Source organism: Urocampus carinirostris, chromosome 11 (assembly GCF_059441175.1).
Source record: "Urocampus carinirostris isolate Australia breed hairy pipefish chromosome 11, RoL_Ucar_1.0, whole genome shotgun sequence".
In the NCBI taxonomy this organism is placed as follows: domain Eukaryota; kingdom Metazoa; phylum Chordata; class Actinopteri; order Syngnathiformes; family Syngnathidae; genus Urocampus; species Urocampus carinirostris.
This window is the reverse complement of record NC_142359.1, coordinates 39,073,192-39,092,139: the sequence shown is the minus strand read 5'-3', so window position 1 is coordinate 39,092,139 and position 18,948 is coordinate 39,073,192. Positions and strand designations below refer to the sequence as shown.

General features: G+C 38.1%; 2 protein-coding genes across 6 annotated transcripts in view; one reads left to right on the top strand and one right to left on the bottom strand.

Annotated features, from left to right (window-relative positions):
- Positions 1-2,780, top strand: part of scaf11 (SR-related CTD-associated factor 11) — a 31,095-nt gene extending 28,315 nt beyond the window's left edge. For all 4 annotated transcript variants that reach the window (XM_088347565.1, XM_088347564.1, XM_088347566.1 and 1 more), the window contains 3 exons: positions 140-283; positions 355-474; positions 699-2,780. In XM_088347565.1, the coding sequence (XP_088203691.1) occupies positions 140-283; positions 355-474; positions 699-794 (360 nt within the window). In that variant the 3' untranslated portion in view covers positions 795-2,780. The remainder of the gene's footprint in view (positions 1-139; positions 284-354; positions 475-698) is intronic.
- Positions 1,966-17,543, bottom strand: slc38a2 (solute carrier family 38 member 2). Of its 2 annotated transcripts, none has more exons than XM_088347569.1 (16): positions 17,190-17,543; positions 16,259-16,363; positions 16,069-16,150; positions 15,869-15,984; positions 14,225-14,298; positions 14,052-14,144; positions 13,789-13,861; positions 9,770-9,852; positions 9,645-9,703; positions 8,758-8,922; positions 8,594-8,673; positions 8,369-8,469; positions 5,651-5,775; positions 5,438-5,579; positions 3,966-4,063; positions 1,966-3,886 (listed from the first exon to the last, which is right to left on the bottom strand). In XM_088347569.1, exons 2-16 carry the CDS (start codon positions 16,360-16,362, stop codon positions 3,779-3,781), a joined length of 1,503 nt encoding a protein of 500 aa, XP_088203695.1. In that variant the 5' UTR covers position 16,363; positions 17,190-17,543; the 3' UTR covers positions 1,966-3,778. The 2 variants fall into 2 exon arrangements, with proteins under 2 accessions (XP_088203695.1, XP_088203696.1); XM_088347570.1 differs by lacking the exon at positions 17,190-17,543 and adding an exon at positions 16,515-16,537.
- Between the last annotated feature and the right edge of the window lie 1,405 nt (positions 17,544-18,948).

Genomic DNA, 18,948 nt, shown 5'->3' with positions numbered 1-18,948 from the left:
GATCTTGCATGTTCCTTTCCTCCAACACACTTTGAATAAATAGCTAGCATTCTCCATAACGGGCCTAAAAGCAATCTGTCAAAAAATGATTGTGCCAATACACCTAATGTGTATGAACGTTTTTGCTTGTTTGGCCCAGATGATGAGCACATTGGGAGCTTTTGTCAAATCAGGCTTGCTTGCCAATCCTACAAAAGAAAGCCACTTCACTGTAAGCCAGGCACAGCCATCTTCAACAACGCAGCATCACACAGCTCAAGCAGACAGTTCCAAAAAAGAAAAGGTAACCCTACCAGATATTTTAGTTTTGAGTATTATTTCTTTACACCATCGCAATTTGTTTTCTCCCTTCAGAAGCAACTGTTTCAAGAGAAAGCTGTTAATGAAGTCAAGACAGCAATGAAACCTTATTACCAAAAGAAGGAAATCACAAAGGAGGAGTACAAGGAGATTGTCCGCAAAGCCGTGGAGAAGGTGACCTTTGTTATTTCAATAATGGGTGTGTCGATCTGCTATCTTCTATAACTTCAGACCTGTTAGAATTGTATTTGTTTAATGAAATAAGGAATCAGAAAATCATTAATCATCTAAAATTAAAGGAATCCAAACCGATAAATTGGTCGATCGGTGCACCCTTAAATTCAACTTTTATTGTACAATATGTGATTTTATTGAATTTTCCTTATTTTATCGTTCAGGTCTGTCTCAGCAAGAGTGGCGAAGTGAATTCGAGTAAAGTGGCCAACTTGGTGAAGGCTTACGTAGACAAATATAAACACGCCCGCAACAAGTGACATAACTCAACGCTACCTTGGCATCGTACAGCTCAAGTGCAATTTCCTCTTGCTGGAATTAAGTCTCCAAGCCGAACGACGACAGAGCCATGATTTGTTTTTTGATATCTTTATTTCTTTAATGCTCAAAATAGCTTTTTTTCAATAGATTTTCCTATTTTGTTAGAAAAAAAAACACCTAAAAATCTGAAGTTGCAGTGCAAGACCCCTTTATTTTGCCTTTATTATGACCTGCAGAACTACTGTATGGGGGGAGCAGGGTGATGCCTTTGGGGTCTTTATATAAAAAGAATAGTCTGCTTGATATATCTTGATTTCAAATTCAATTATATAGGATCTTGAAAAATGTATTTCAAATGGAAGATCACGCCGACTGACTTATTTGGCTCTCCGATCGGATGTCAAAACGCGTAAATCTAAATCCTTTTTTTAAAAGCAGGTAATGTCATAATTTCCAGCTTTGATTGTGTAGTGAATGTCAAATGAATCATGAATTGTGCAAAGGAACCTGAGTAGTGAAATATACCAGTTTTTAATTTCATTTCATAGACCATTTTTACTTCGCTAACTCAGATTTTGTTCACGTACCAGAAAGGTTTTTAAAATGGAATTGCAACAACAAAGAGCCTTCTGCCATCTAGTTTAAGGGAATTTTTCTATAAAAATCCAGATTGAATTGTATAGTGATTCTAGATAGCATCGAATAGTGGCAAAAACCGTTGATCATTTTTAATTATGTTCTATTTAAATTAAATATTATATACTGGGTTCTGTTATTCAATTGTAATTAAAAAAAAAACCCTGAATTCATTATAATTGAATCTGGACGTTCACTTTCACAAAAAAACCTTTGATTCCTATTAAACTTTTTTAATCGTCTGATGACCACCAGGGGGAGCATTGCACCAAAGACGTATTTAGTAGCCCCGTTTAAATATTCTGTACTGTATTGAATTGACGCTTGTCTGCATTATCTTGGGCATTGCCGAGGGTTGTAAATATGCAAGGAAATACATTTGTATACAATAACGCAAAGAGCCTTACGATTTAATCGAGTTTGATTATTTTACATATTTTTAAGTGAAGATAAATCTTTTATTTATGCAAATTCTGTTTATTATTAAGAGGAAAAAAATAGCAAGTGACATAAAACACAGAAAAAACATTAATATATATTGGAATTTCAAATTTAATTAGACATTAATTACATCATATACAATGTGTTTCATTGAAACAAAGTAACACTGGTGGGCAAAGCCACTTAGCGCCATAGTCTTAAAAGATGGTTGACAAACCGTCCAACTATTAGGCAACAAAAACAAGGTGGATTGTACATTTAAAGAAGCCCAACCATGTAACGGAATATGAACAAAAATAACAGTAGGACATTTCAGTCAGTCTTGATAAACAAAGCTTTTTCCCTAGCTCAAAAAAAAAAAAAAACACTGTGGCTTTGTTTTATAGCTCCAAATCATTTAAAAAAACATTGATATACAGTTAACCTTACACACACACACACACATATATATATATTTACATATATACACACAAATACCATAGATTTTAAAAGTTTAAATTAGTCTTCCATAAATAGTTGGATGTTAATATTGGAAGCGCCATCCGCCACTGTACATGCACCTGCCTTTTTGTTTCGGTATGTATTTAGTAAGTATTTTGGCAAAAACAACATTGTGCATGATACTGTTATCAGCAGGATCTTATGAAGAGTACAATTCATCTGTTTTGTAACAGTCCAGTGACTTAGTCTGCAGTTCCCAGTGTTTCATGTTTAAAAAACTAGGCTTGTTTTGTTCATTTTAAGCTGGGAAGAGTCAAACACTTGGTAGATAGTGTGTATGGAAACAAGTTTGGTTTTCCACCAGTGTGCTGAGCAATATGTGCTTTACAATACAGTATACAGACACGTTAAACTGTGATGCAATTGAAGAAAAATGATTATCATGTTTTAAAAAGAAATTTACCTGAGATCCTGCTGCTAATTCTTTTTTCGCTTTCTACACTTTTGACAATCTTGCTGAGAGGCACATTATAATTTTTTGATTGAACAAAAACTGAGGGGATTGAGGGAAAGGATGAAAGGGTATACGCAGGACATAAAAATAACACCGCACTGGTGTGAAAAGACCGCAAAAGATAGATAGATAGATAGATATATACTTTATTCATCCCCGTAGGGAAATTCACACTTCCAGCAGTCTACCCCGTTGTTTATTAACAGATTAACATGATGCCCGAGGGTGCTTGTAGCGGAGTGGATGACGTCACGCCAGTCCAAAAGTTCGACATTCCTGCGGCAGATGGAAATCTTTTCTTTGTGAAAATCCAGGGATACACCACCTCGTGTTAGCAAGTCCGCCTCCTCTCCGATTCCCCCCGGCTTTCATGTCTCTGTTTAGCGACGTTGAAGCCGGATTTCTCCAGGTGGCTCCGGGTGGCTACACGTTAGCGTCCGGAATGCTAAACGTGAGCCACGTTTCCGCAAAACACAGCAACTGCGCTCCCTGTGCGCTTCGATGTTTTCAAAAAGCACTTGATGATCCTATTTGGTCGTGAGTTCGCATTTACCATGATTACGGATGGTACCGAAGACTTATAACGCCGCTAGCCGCTTCGCTAGCTTCGGCTTTTCTTCCACCATGGGCCCCTTCATCACGCCGGCACGAGAATTCCTCAGGGCAAGGAGTTGAAATACACGCATTTCTTGTGCGTTAAAACCCATGTCCATAGGATAGAAGTAATCCATAGTGTAGTTGTCAAAACGGGAAGAAAAAACACCGAAGATAGGAGCAGACAATAAAACAGTTGGGCAGCTGCTGGAAAAGGCAGCCGCTCGTGGCAGCGCCGCTTTGATCGTGTACAAGTAAAAGTGTACAATGTACATTGTCGTGGAACAGCGTGATCTGTTCGTCAGTCAATGCCAAGTGTCAAGTCTTTTAACTTTTTTTTTTTTGCCGAGTGGAGCCTCAGTGTCCATCCGATGGGTCTTGGGTTGCGTTGTGGACCCAGTCGATAATGATGAGGCTCATGCTGCCGCCCATGACCAGGAGGCCGCACAGCAGGAATGCAGTGGCCTGAGGGCCGAGAAGAAATCGCAAATTCCAATTGAACTTGTTTGGACTCGCAAGACAAGGAAGATTTTGCAAAACCTACCCCGATCTTTTGCACGGATTTCATAGACTCCTTCTTGACCAGTTTGATGTAGAAAGCAGAGGGCAGGATGAAAATGAGCATGGCGGCGGCAGAAGCACCTGTGAAATAAAAAGTATCAATATTTGATTGTAAGACATTTTTAGCCATACCCGTGGGTAGATAAGTCCACCCAACCTCTGCCAAGTGCTAGATTTTTGTGTTGACAAAAAGTTTGCAAAACCTTCTATATGTGATCCTGACTAAATCATATTAAGGCAAATTACATCTCATTATTGATTACATTTCATATATTGACAAGAAAACAAATTTCCAAATGAGAATAATATTTAAATAAGCAAGATTATTACCAGTAAAGTGGACTGTTTGATGTGATTCTTATCAGCCACACTTTTTAGGCTTTTCTTGATGTGTTTTTAAACAGTTTGTTCTTACATTCGGACTGTCACTGCAAAAACACCAGTTAGTATAAATAAAATATAGAGCATACCAGTCAACTTATGTTTTCCCCATATAAATTATGTTTTGTTTTGTTAGAACAATTTTGTTTTGCCTATCTGCTGTATTCCAGATCCTGTCAAATTGCTAACATTGTCACTGTATTGTACGGATTTTCTTTTTGGGAGAAAATGAATGCCGTGTTTTTTAGGGTTTATTGTCACTTAAGAGAAATTATATTCATAATAAGGGGATCAATTGAGGGATGTTGAAAGGTATGTAAATAGACAGTAATATGAGGAAAATAAATATTTTGCTCATTTTCCTCAAAGATTGGAAATTGTAAGATTAAAAATATTAGTATAGAAGTATATTCCTCATTTTGATGTTTGATTAAAAGTTATAAAAATATAGAAAAAGTAAACTTAAAATGAGCTCAAAAGTATTTAATATCAAAAATATATATTAAAATAAACATTCTTTTAGATGATGGCAAGAGCAAACTTGCACCTTCGCTTGATTATACGTCCCTTGAACAATTTTTTGTTGTGTTTTTAGTTCAAACGGCTAAACTTTCCTCAAATATTTGACACTATGCCCCCCCCCTAAAAAGTTGATTACAGTATTTGCCTGACTACAGGACCCAACTGTAGATTGCACCCAAAATCCTCAGATTTTTAAGAAATTCGTAGCTGCGCCTTATAGACTTAAAGATAAAATTGGAAATGCATAATTACAATGAATTGCTAATACATGCAGTAACCATTTATGAACTACTTTTGGGGGTGATACCAGATTTTATGATAATTATGTTTTGTAAAATAAATGTTTGTTTCTTTTGATGCAACCCTAACACCGTAGGTTTGATTTAATGCACCGTATAAATGGAAAGATAGCTCACAAAACCCATTTTTAATGGTGCGCCTAATAATCCAGTGTGCCTTTATAGTTTAGAAAATACCCTCACTTTTCTATCGTCACAATGTATCACAAATGAAAGTAAGATCAAAACTCAACCGACTTTGGGGAAAACTCACCAATAAAGCCAAAAATGTCCCTAATGGTGGGTACGAAAATGACCAGGATGTTAGTCCCAACCAGCAGGCCCACTGTGATAATTGTGTGGCGGATCCAGCTGAACTGGGTCGCACACAGGAACTGGTTGATGGAGGTACGGATCTGCAGGGAGAGGACATTTTTTCACTGCCGTCCAAAAGCAGTCAAATAAATTCTTTTCGGGTGGCACTTACAGGAAAGAGCACCACGGGGACGGTGAGGGTGACAGCAGTGAGAACAGCCAAGCGGACAATCAGAAGGATGACGTCCGCCTTGTACAACTTTGAATAGGTGTGCAGAAGCTCTGGCTCTACGTGCACTGTGCAAAAAAAAAAAAATCATAATTTATAGTTTGTAAACTTGGCGTGACAGCTCTGCTTGTGCTTGCATGACTTGTATCTCCACTTTTGGAAAAGTATGGCCTTTTTTCTGAACTTGCATAACTCTTAGCTTGGGAATCTTGTTCAGCTGCCATACTTGTTTAATTTCATTTGAAGAGGCGAGGTGACACCCCTCAAACTTTAGATGTTTGGCATTTGGGACCTAAACCTTGGGTACACTCTGCTTCCTATTGAACGGTCTTCAAAACACACATTTGGTTGTACTCTAGGTTTGTCCTTTTGGGCAGACCAAAACACATTGGAGTATACAGAAAGCCAAGTCACACACAAAAACAGACTAAAAGACAAAAACAGTTGTATAAGAAACAATGTGTTTTATACATTTTAAAGAAAAGACTCGAAACAATGTTGGTGTTTTTAGGGGCAACAACTGCAATTTTAAGGAATGCACTGTAAAAGCTGCGCCTAGAAGGGAGCAGCTGTCTTGGCCCGTAAGTCATTTGCCATCACTAGCTTTAACATTTAAAGCGCTTTTAGCTTGGTCGTGTTGGCTCCCTTAACCACTAGGGTCGTAGGGGCACCATTTCCTGTTGTGTGTCTTGGGCAAGTAAAGCCCGGTGGCGCAACAAATGTTTCCACCCAATCTCGTAATGACGATGTTGAGAAATGTATTTTTCAATATTTGATCTTTATTTTTTTGTCTTGATAATTGTCTTTTCCGAAAACATAAAACGTAAAAAAAACCATAAGCTAGCTAGCTAATTAGCTTATTTATCGAAATAAAAGCAATTTTGTGTTTCACTGATTTTACTGTTATCGTTGGTGACTAAAGGTATTACCGTAAATTCCGGACTATAAGCCGCTACTTTTTCCCAAACTTTCAACCCTGCGGCTTGTTCAGTGATGCGGCCAATTTATGGAATTTTTTTAACGCCAGCCAGCGGTGCTCGAGTACAAAAGGTAAGATTTAGACTGCAACTTCTTAGCTTGTGCACAAATTAAATGAGCATAGACCTATCCTATCCTCATTGCAAATTGCAAAAAGAAAGGCACATGACGCAACTTTCAAGCTAAACGCAATCGAGCAGTCCGATATAGAAGGAAACAGTTACCCTAAACTTTACTTTGAGAGTGTGATGCTACGGTGTTTCTGAATAAGGGAGCGTGGGACGACGTCTATATGACAAAGTATCTTTCCCATACTGAAGGGAGACGACTTTGATGACGTCTGTTATAGGGAGGAAGATGAGGACGGTTTACCGTGCTTACTACAAGTACGGTATGTTTTTTTAACAGCTGTTTACTGTGTTGCGAGCGTGTTCCTAGTAGCGTTTTGCTACGCTTCACAGGCACGGTTTGGGATGAAAGTTATAATATTTTTATTAAAGCTTTGAAAACTCGGTGTACCGTCTTTCTTTGTAAATATGTGTAACCATGTATAATATGTATTTGCAACTGTATATTTTTGTAATGTATTTATTTTAGAAACTTATTCTGATATGTTTTGTAAGAGCAAATGAGAAAGAAGGGGCGGGGCAAATGCGGGCTGACGGGAAGTGGAGTAAAGGTGAGACGTGTTTGTGGACGCGGCCGACAATAGTGGATATATATTTTTCCCACCCTTACCTTTGGAAATTTTGCTCATTTTGTCGGCTGTGTTTTTTGGACTGTATCGGGTATGGGTTAATATCGTGTTTGTATTGCGTTATTTCAATGTGGGCGCATGCGGCTAATATACAGGTGCGGCTTGTGTATGTACAAAATCTGTTTTCTTCCTGAAATGTGGTGGGTGCGGCTTATAATCAGGTGCGCTCTATAGTCCGGAATTTCCGGAAGTCGTTTTCACTCCTTTCATTAATGGAAGACTTCCTATATTCATTTTTACAGACTTGAGCAGAACAACTGGCTAAAAACAAACACAGAAAAACGTTTATTCACACGGAAGTCATATATATATATATATATATATATATATATATATATATATATATATATACACACACACAGTGGGACCTTGCTACTTCGCAGATTTTCACTTTTAGCGGGTGGTTTTGGTCCCCATTAACCGGGTCTAAAAAAATAATAATTAAAAAAAAAACCTTTTTTTTGCGCCGCTACTTCGCGGATTTTCACTTATCGCAAGTGGTTTTGGTCCCCATTAACCGCGATAACCGAGGTCCCACTGTGTATATATTCTATATATATCTATAAGCACGGGAACGCAGTGGTTAGCTGCATGTGTGGCACACTTCTGAGGTCATGGGTTCAAATCCAGCTACCAGCCTTCCTGTGCGGAGTTTACAAGTTCTCCCCGTGCTTGCGTGGGTTTCCTCCCACATTCCAAAAACACGCATATCAGGTTAATTGGCCGGTCTAAATTGTCCCTAGGTGTGAATGAGCGAGTGAGTTGTCTGTCTCTGTGTGCCCTGCGACTGGCTGGCAACCGGTTCAGGGTGTCCCCTACCCACTGAGGCCCTACAGAGGATAAGCGGTGCAGATAATGGATGGTTGTATAATCTTACAAATTCTGTCCTAAGTATCTTTGTATGGCACCTGTGTTCTGCAACTCACCATTAAAGGTCAGGTATCCAAAGAGGGCTGCCAGGAGGTACATGATGAACATGGCCAGGAAAGACAAGTTGGCGACTCCCTGCATCCTTCTCTGGGAACGGCTGGGCGGGTGGGAGTCAAAGGCCGCATTTTAAACAAGTTTTGATAAAAACGAACAATCTAACCCAAGTGGCCAGATAAGGGAGCAGGTGTTTGTTTGTTTTTTTTCCAATGTTTGAAACTTACTTTTTAAGTTCCTCATACATGGGCAAGATAGCGGGGTGGCAAACAAAGGCGAAGGTCAGGATAGGAACAGCGTAGACAGTCTAAGAGGGAGAAAAATTAAAAAAAAATGCCATTTAAAAATACATCTTTAAATATATCGTATAAATGTGTCATCCATTTTGAACCTGAGAATTGAAGACAAAGTATTTGGGTGTGCAGACATCACTGTGGTCCTCTGGACTACCATTTGTGGGAGACACAGTGGCATTGAGGATTTTACTTGACGTCTCATTCCCACCGTGGATATAATCAGGAAGTGGGCATGGGATCTGGAACTTTTTGATGATCACCTACAAGAATGAGATGTCGTTTTAGATAGGACTCATGCATAAAAACTCAAGGACAATTTTTGAGAGTACAGTAGACCCCGGGGAATGACATCCCTGCTTTGTGGCGTTTACAGCATTTCCTCCACTTTGCAACATCAAATTATTTTGCGTGCCCAAAAAAGGTAAAAATTTAAACTGCTGGCCTGCTATTGGTTAACATATGCTATTGTCTGAACTACCTCTAGTAATACTTTTTTCTTCATTTAATTCATAATTTGGTGTTCTTTGTAAAAAAATCAGCGATACAATCCTGTGTTATTTTAACTATTTATTCGCTATGGATCCTATGTTGGCAGTGATGCTAAATGGAAAAGCAATTATCAAGTAATACAAGACGGCACACAAATGACTACTCTTGTTAAGTTGCATGGCCACAAGCAATTGATGATCGGGACTATCATCTAAACTCTACTGTACCAGCTCCAGTCACATCATGTCCTTCTCCTTTCACATTAATTTTTATTTCTAATGTTATTTAATTGTAGATTTGCATCCATCTAAGCAGTACTTACGATACACTATTTTGTTATTTGACCATCTTTATCTGGAGTACTGGCGTTTCAGAGCTTATTACCATGGATTTGTATCCCCCACTGTTCGGCAATTTCACTTAGCCATTCCCACCTCAGAACTGATTAGTGTCGGGGGTCGACTGTACAGAAATAAGTTTTATGGCAGCTCACCACAATGAGAAAGAAAACCATACAGAGAAGCGACAGACCACTGGTGTATCCCAAGTAACCTAAATCCAAATGCAATTTCTGTTATAGAAAACTGTGGAATGTTTAAATCGTCTGGTAATCCTTACCCAAGTTCCTGAGTAGCGAGAGGGGCAGAATAATAAGGAGAGACACAAGCAGCACAAGGTAGTCTCCGTTAGTGTACCATTCCCTGGAGAAAAAGGGGAGCAGAAAAAAAATATTCAATTAATCCAGTCCGGTGACAATATTAGTTGCCGTTTATAAAGTCTCATATCAAATCATAGTTTGTGTAAACATAAAATCATGTAGGAATACTTTGTTTGGTATTTTCACCTGTTCTGCTTAACGCAAGTCCTAAAACACCTTTACAACTAATTTTCCTGCATGAAATCTAATGGTATATTTTCTGAATGGCAAAGTATATCTTTAACTCCATACAATTCATCCATTTAAAAGTCGCTCATCTCCCCTGGCTGTGTTGATTTCTACATTCTATATAGCTTCTGAAATTGTGCTTCTCAAATGGGGCAAAATATCCCCAAGAGTATTATAATGCACTCAAAATGGTACTTGAGATTGGAAAAAAAAATCATGAAAACACTTCATCCCCTTGTTTTGCAAAAGAAGAAAAAAAAATCTTGTAATGTCCTCTCAATAGATAATTTTACTCACTTTTACCATCTTACATTTACAGTACTACCGTACTATTGCATTTTTTTTCTGGGGCGTGTAGATTATAGCATCATAACTTCATACACATTTATATATTCGTTTTTGAACTATAATTACACAATACAAATTGTTACAATAAGAAAAAAAACTTTGTTTTCAATACAATCTTCCATCTCCCATTTTAAAGAATGTTACTATTTTCATATCCATAGTAAAATTACTTTTTCTACTTCCAATACTTAACAATAGTTGTTGTTTGGCTAAAATGTATTTATTTTATATATTTTTTTAATTCAGCATTTAATTTATGTTTTCATTTTATTATTATTTCTTTTTTTAATATATATATTTTTTGTTGTGTATAAAAAGTAGATATGACAGTATTTGACTGATAAAATATTTTACTTGTGGTATATTGAATGAAAGAGATTGAGAGAATCTCCTCTAAAGTCCATCCTAGATTTTACAATAAGTAAAAGCTGTTCCTCAATTAAAAATCTTTCAATAAATAAGCTAAATTGTACATTAAAACGGTAGGTATTCCTTCATATAGCACTGGAAAATGCATGGCCTCAGTTGTACTACCGTACTATCGCTATTTTTTTCTGGGGCGTATAGATTATAGCATCCGTCATCAAAAATAAAATCCAAGTGCTCATACATATAACCCCGTCTCCATGTGGCACCAGCTGCAGCCGACTGAAAGGGCTCTTTCAAGGATTACTCGGAAAGAATGCATTCCCTTTCACTTGGAAGTGAGCAGGGTTGGGTAAGGTTACTTTAACTGGATTACTTTCAATTACTTTTGGATTACTCCAATACCAAATATGCAAATAAAAGAAACTAAATATGAATAAAATTACTAAATTTTGTGCAGGCTTGGAATACATGGAACGGCAAAATGATGTTGGCGAGCTGTTTGGATTTATTTTCATTTTGTTTCTGTCGCATTTTATGTTAGTTTTGCCAGAGATCAAAGAAATCAAAGCCAGGAGAGAAAGCTTACCACGTGTTGTGAGTCATAATTTTATTCATATGTACCGTATTTTCCGCACTATAAGGCGCACCTAAATGTCTTAATTTTTTTCAAAAGCTGACCATGCGCCTTATAATACAGTGCGCCTTATATATGGATCAATATTAAGTCGCAAAGTCTTGCAACTAATGCAAAGCAGCCGCCGACTAGATTTTCCCCCGAATGCGAAGTAGTCCGCGGTGTATGCTGGGATTTATATACCGGCGTTTCATTGGCCAACCAATGTGTCAATCATCATTTGAATCGATCACTATTGGCTAAAGTTATTAGGAGGTAAAGGGGGCGGATCCTTTTTATCATTTACAGGCTCGCATAGGCTGAAGGGGCAAAACAAACCCTGCAATTGGCCGAAAAAGATGTGTCAATCATCAGTTGAATCGATCACTATTGGCTAAAGTTATTCGGAGGTAAAGGGGCGGATCCTTTTTATAATTTACCGGCTAGCATAGGCCAAAAGGGCAAAACAAAGCCTGCAATTGGCCGAAAAAGATGAATGTGAATAGCGTGTTGGGTTGACGGCATAGAGAAAACAGTATTTTACTATTCTGTACTGTACTTGTAAATATTTTACTCTCCTGGATTTACTACACTCACGGATATAAGAGGACCATGGTTGCACATTATTATTGAACACGACTCCGGTGAGCTACTCCGGCTATATATTTTCCCAGTATCTTGTTTAAGAGTGATATCGATGTTTCTGTGATGTGTCTTTTTTTTAAAATTAAACTCAATTCCAAATGTTTATTGTCATATGCACAATAAAGTTGCGAGCGAAAAAGAAAATAGAAACTAAGGAATGGTTGGCATTTCTTGAATCCCAAGATTTTAACCTTCCGAACGATATTTGGAACGATGCATTTGAGTGACATCGTACGGACACCGCATCCGCACGTGTCTATGACACGTATTTGCTTCTTTGCAAGCTTTCGGAATGTTAAGGGGGTAATAAGTTGGACTGAACTATCTGACTGTTTTGTCGACGTTCCCATTGTAGCGCCTTATAATCCAATGCGCCTTATGTATGGAAGATATAGGACCAAAAACTATTTTTTGGGGGTGCGCCCTATAGTGCGGAAAATACGGTAGTTTCTTTTGTCTTTTATTAGCATATTTGGTATTGGAGTAATCCAAAAGTAATTGAAAGTAATCCAGTTAAAGTAACCCTACCCAACCCTGGAAGTGAGGGGGGCACATGGCAAAGTGCACACAAGATGTCTTTTCCCCTGAATGGATGACATCATTGACTAAGTTTACATGTGGGCAAGAATCCGATTGGAAAGGAAATATTGGATTTCTTGAGCAATTTGAATAAATTGTTTATGTGCCTAGAGACTAACGAATAACTCTGTTTACATCCCGTTTGTAACTATTCCGACTACTTTGCAAATAGATAACATTTCTGCATTTAACTTTTGACATTAAATAAAGGATGGTTTCATTCATTCCACTCAACAAATTCAGTAAAGTACAGTGCTTAATTGCTGCATCACGTCCTTTTACAAGATATGTGGTTTGCCAAAACATTGCCTTACATAATACATGCATGGATACAACTGTTCTTTCCATGATATATTGATAATCCACCCTTAGCATTTTTGTCATGGGGGCTGAAAGAAAAAAATGCGAATGTCTCAGAAAAATCAACCAATTGTATTAGTTAGCTGGAGTTTGTTACGAATCATTCGTCTCTGTACTATATGTCCAACAGTGGTTTGGGGCATGAAAGTACCCTGGATGAGTGAAACTGCACAATTTATCTGATTATATGGATATGTACACAGGCACAAGCAATTGGAAAATTAAAGAATTAATCCAACCATTGCAATTAAAATATTTGACCTCAAAGGTGCCGTACGGAAATTGGAACTTTTTCACTTGCGGATGCCATGTTCAGGCTTACGCCATCATTGCAACCTGTGTCAGGTCCTTGTGATGCACATGAAAGTATGTGCATTTCTTAAACAAGCTCGAAATAACTCCTCATTTTAAACTTTGTTGGGGTTTGTGTTGGACTGTACTTGAAACAAGTGTTTTCTTACTTCTACCATTGACATGCTAAACTGTAGTGGATAGCATAAAGTCACTCGCCAACCCTCATCGCCCCTTTCCTCCTACCTAATGTGTTCAGCGGCATGAACAGCTTTGCTATAAGTAAGATAAATGCGGATAGGCTGGTCGGAAAAAAATGATAGGGGCTCGTTGAACTCAGTTGGGCATCGTAAACACATACTTAACACGAAAAATATTCTACTTTCAACTTTTTAATGACACCTCAAACGACACACCTCACCTTTAATTCAAATTATTATGCACGCTCACATGGGTTTACATAATGAAAATAATCGGATTATTATAGGCTTGATTTTAGTTTTGAAAGGAGGATTTAAAATAAGAATTCTTTCTAATTGTACTCACTCGCTGTTTCCTGTGAAGGCCTGAATGACGATGGGTAGCTCGTACTTGACAATGAAGAGGTAGCTTGACATGGCTGAAAGAACAACAACAACATTTCTTTTATGTTAAGCTTCCAACCATAGAAGTCTGCACAAACATTAGTATGTGTTGATTTTACTTGGAATATCGGCATGCTTGCGTGACTCAGTTATGACTGTAATCCCCCCTACTCGCCTGCCCAACCCCCGTCCGTGGCTGATTGTTTCCCTTCCACCAGCGCTTACCTCCAATATTCTGCATGGTGATCGAGAAGGAAGCGGCTAGTTTACCGGGCATGCCAAAGGCTTTGTAGCCCAGTTGCTCGTACACCAATGCACCTTGAAAGGTAATTGGAAGGGGCGCAGTTAGAAAAATGAGGTCAGGATGGTGTTTATTTTTGGGGGGACTGCAGACTCACCTCCTTCGTTGGCCGTCTTCAGCAGCAAGTGAACGGAATACAACGAGAAAATGGCGACAGCCACAAGGAGAATGCTGAAAACAAAACAAAATATTTTAAAAACTTTGATTTCAGTGTCTCTTTAATGACTAACTTAAGGGTTTATTTTTAATCAGTTTTGCGCAAGGAGAGAGTGAGTCATTAGCAGCAGGCACCTAACCAGTCTTCCCATATTGGAATTCCTTGGACTCATACGGTTATTAATAGGATACAGAAATTAGTCTGCAGGTCACTTGAGTGCTTGCTACGAACATGCGACCATCTTTAGAGTGCATTGTGCCAAGTATATTTCCATTGCAATCAAAGTATATTTCCATTGCAATCAAAGCTGGGGTCTTGTGTCATTACTTGAAATTGACGTCAATGTAAAAGAGACCGTAGCCTTTCTTTGCCCAAATATCGTTTTTCACTTGACTCAATCTGAAAAATATCTGAATTTTACGTATAGTTTATAAAAGCGAATTACAAAGAAACTCTGTTCTTTAACCCGTTACTATGCAAATTTGGCAGTCAAAGTAAAAACCGACCTCAAGGTCACAACGTTTCACACACTTTCACAAGCCGGTTTACACGTCCTGTTGTTGAAAACCTATTTTCCTATTGCATCAGACGCTTCTTGTAATCCCCATTGTGTACAGAAGCACACCCAGATAGCTGCTTGGAGTTCATTCATTCATCAACAGGATTAACGCGTCTTAAAACGTGGACACTCCCTTTGGCTTGTAAGTGACTCACGCTTTGTGTGGAACAAAAACATTTAACCTCTCATCCTCATTGTAAAAAAGGGGCAAGTTTCAACAGGTTTCCTTGATTTTTATCTAGTGCCAACATGATAGTAAGTAATCTGTGATTTGATCATTTATCTTATTACTCTGTATTTTTACAGACAGGGATTGTCATCGAATTGTAGTGTGAGGGATACAATCTAAAGAATCAGCAAAGCTTATTTAAAAAAAGTTAACCTTTTATTTGAGGCATTTGGAGATTACTCGATTGGAAAAAAAACATGCTAAGCATGGAAAGGAAGCTTGCAATTGACAAAAAATACAAAGAAATCTCAAAATTCAATACAATTTTGTTATTTCAACCGAGGGTTCATATCTAATTGCAATAAGTTTCTATCCCCCGCTATGCGGTCCCCACCTCAGAACGGCTCTAGTGGAGATATCAGTGAGTGATGCTTGCTAGGCATGTATGAGTTGTTTATTGTACAACCAAACTAAGGCTTATTAGGACACCAACGAAGAAGAAACACTAGCGAAAGGACATATAGAGCAGACATCATTACACCAAGTAGGTTCTTCATTAAAATAAAACAAAACTCAGGCCCTCGCGGTCTAACATGCATTTGCAGTTTCTTTTCTTAAAAAACAGATCATTTAAAACCTCCTTATCAAGCTCCTGTCTTTCACTAATGAACTTATTATTAATATCAAGCTTTATTGTAGAAATGAAACCTCTCAAAACAATGAACAACGTGCATGGAGGACAGACTTTGCCCATGAACGAGTTTTCAGTTTATGGCAATCCAACTATTCCTTCGCCACAGATGTACTTTCTAACTTTAGATGATAAAAAAAAACTCATTTTAAAGGTCTTACTCACACAAATAGGGCGATACCAGTGTTGGCCATGGCATAGGACAAACCCAAGATGCCACTTCCCATGATGGCGTTGCCCAGGTTAAAGACAGACATTCCAAAAGAAGCGTTGCCTTGATGCTGTATAAAGAAAGAACAAATTTTATGAATAATTAAGATCATTTAGCCACCCCAAAAAAAGACGTCTAAATGAAAATGTCTTACATATTCCGTCTCATACTTCTTCTTGCCATGGTTTATGTCAGGAAGGAAGTTTTCACTCTCCGGGTCTAAATCAGCATATTGCCTTAAAAATAGAGAAAATGCGTTGAGTTTCATTGACAATTAATCGAAAAAAAATGAAAATCGTACCCCCCCCGCAACCCCCCCCCCCCCCCCCCCCCGTTATTCTTACTCATTGAGCGGGACCTTTGTAGGACATTCGGCGTAGTTGTAGTCACTGTTGGTGCTGCTGTTGTCTTCGTCGCGAGACAAACTGCTCATCTCGGTAGCTTTCATGCTGCAAGAATGCAAAAAAATCTTCGTTTTTATTTCCAAACGCCGCATTTAATATCTTACATCGTGCAGACACTGCGGGGTCAAGTGACGAAGCAGGGGAGGGAGGGAGAGAAAAGAGCGAGAAGGGAGGGGGCAGTGGGTATCTGACGCACCGGTGATGGAAAATTACCAGACCGGCATCCGAGACCACATCAGTCCCTCAATGACAAAAAAAAGAAAAAAGCCGCAGTGTGGATTATTATTACCATTATATCTGAAAGCTTTCCAAAAACGAAATGATAGGGTGTGCCCAAGCCGTCTGAGTACATATTTCACACTCAAATTATAATGAGTGACGAAACCTGTACTGTAAAACAGTATTTGATTTGCTGTCTGTTTTCTAAAAAAATAATACATTTATTACATTTAAGAGATACTTATCAACTGGCGATATTGTGTCTTGGACATTTTAACCGAATTGAGTGCGACGGCGGCTGGAATGGAAACAATGGCACGTGTTGTCCGTTTAAGCGCATGGCCCTTACTTATCTTTTTTCCGGCTTCTTTTTCACTTGCATGATGCAACAACACACATTGATTCGCCTCCAATCACAATTTATTACATTCATTACAAATTTATTCATATCTGAAATGTGTGTCATTCTAACGCCGCATCATCACTGACAAGGCGTCTTATTATTTAATGTTTTTTTCCCCGACCCAGTCAAGACATTAATGATGAGATAATTTAATTTATCCCACTGAAATAATTTTATAAAATACTTACGACTTATGAAAGATATTTTTTAAACCGTTTCTTCGCGTTAACAACATGCCGGTGTTCTTACCTTTTACGGGAACGTGACCGTAAAATCCTTTAAAAAAATCCTGTTGGTTTGATCGTAATATTGACCAAAAAAGACGCCCTTGATTAAAAAAAATGTATTTAAAATATATACATATATCTTGATGGGCAATGCCAAATTCAAAACATCAAAAAACCGAATTGGTTATTTTAATAAATGCATAAATTCAACTAAATTCAGGTCAAAATACGATGTATTTTGGCGAAGTCATTGACTTGAAAAGCGCTATATAAATGCAGATCATATCATTTCAATTCATTTCATATAAAAAGAAAATCTTGAAGGTTCTGCTGAAGCGAAATCTGTGGGCTCACCCTTTATAAGCATTGCATCAGCCAAGAAGGGGAGGGGCCACGATGCTCTGAAGGAGGGGGGTGGGCGTGACGTCACACTATATACAAACAGAAATAATTGTGACCTCGACCCACTCCCCTTTTGGAAAATGACCGGAGTGCAATTCAACTTATTGACAGTCTTGTCGCGAAATCGGGTAAAAAAGAAAAACTGTTTATTCATTGTTTATCCAATGGGAGTTGTTTTAGGTCTCACTTTTTCAGTAGAATACAATGTGATCGTCAACTATAGAAAAATGGGCAGTCATATTCTATTTCTTGACTTATTTTGGAAATATGTTGCTGCGAAAGGTCATTGCTCTACTTTTTCATTACACCATTGACCCCCTTCCAGCCTACATCTTCAGCAGATCACCACAGGATGAGTGTGCATTGTTGACCAAAAACAGCTGGAGAGTGGTGTGAGTTCAAATAGAGCGAAGAAATATTTCTATGTTGGATTACGTTTTTGGAGTCACAATTAACAAAAACAACTTCCCCAGCTTTTGTTTGAACGGTTGCACAAATCACAGTTCTAGGGAACACCATTTTCTTTCCAATCTTAAGACAAAACAAGACGTTTTATTTGTTCTCCAGGCATGATGTATTGCAAAGATAGTTTTACAATCAAAAAGATCAAAACGCAGCACTCTTTTTCATAAATTCTGTGGTTACCTTTTCTCAATTGATTTCCCGTTGGTTTGTCATTCCTGTATAAACTGTGCCTAATCCCCACGCAATGCCTATCATTCGCTCCTGTTGACACAAAACCAAATTTGCACATATTAACGGACCTTTTTATTTCATAACTTCATCTCATAGTTGTGAATACGGCTTGGATGCGAACTCCTCCGGTAGGGAGAATTCACGTGTTCCCATACCGAGTGCTTGAAACGGCACCACTGTAACTGTATTGGGTTGTATTTTGTAAGCAGTCATAAACCACCTTTCTTCGTGGTTGCTATCAGCAAAGCATTGTGTTATTTGCAGTGTTGGGCATGTTACTTTAAAAAAGTAATTAGTTATAGTTACTACTTTTTCCAAAATGTAACTGAGGTACTCTGTAATAAAAGTAACTAGTTCCGTTACTTTAAAAATAAGTTGTTGGTCAAAGAATTTGAACTTCTCTGAGCAGTATTCGACCGAAAGAACAGTGTGAAGTGTTATAGAACCTTGGAATATTTATTGCATTTTAACAGAAAACATATTTAGCCTACACTTAAATTGCAACAAAAAGAAACAGTAAACAATAAAATATCAGCCGTAAACAATACAAAGTGAGTTTAATAAATTAAATCTAACTCGAATGGTCCGTTGTTAAAATAGGAATTCCGACTCTTTTTAGAGAACCGGCGTTTTCAGCTTACCTCACTAAAAAGAGACGCTCTTTCGGCTCCCAAATGGCTCTT

Bases quoted from the DNA above. Each gene is read 5' to 3' on its own strand.
- slc38a2 (XM_088347569.1), bottom strand. From the start codon at position 16,362: ATGAAAGCTACCGAGATGAGCAGTTTGTCTCGCGACGAAGACAACAGC. The intron at 14,299-15,868 runs GTGAGTAAGACC...TTTTGTTTTCAG, and splicing joins ACTGGTATCGCCCTATTTGT to CATTCTCCTTGTGGCTGTCG. The intron at 8,674-8,757 runs GTTCAAAATGGA...TCTCCCTCTTAG, and splicing joins ACTTTGTCTTCAATTCTCAG to ACTGTCTACGCTGTTCCTAT.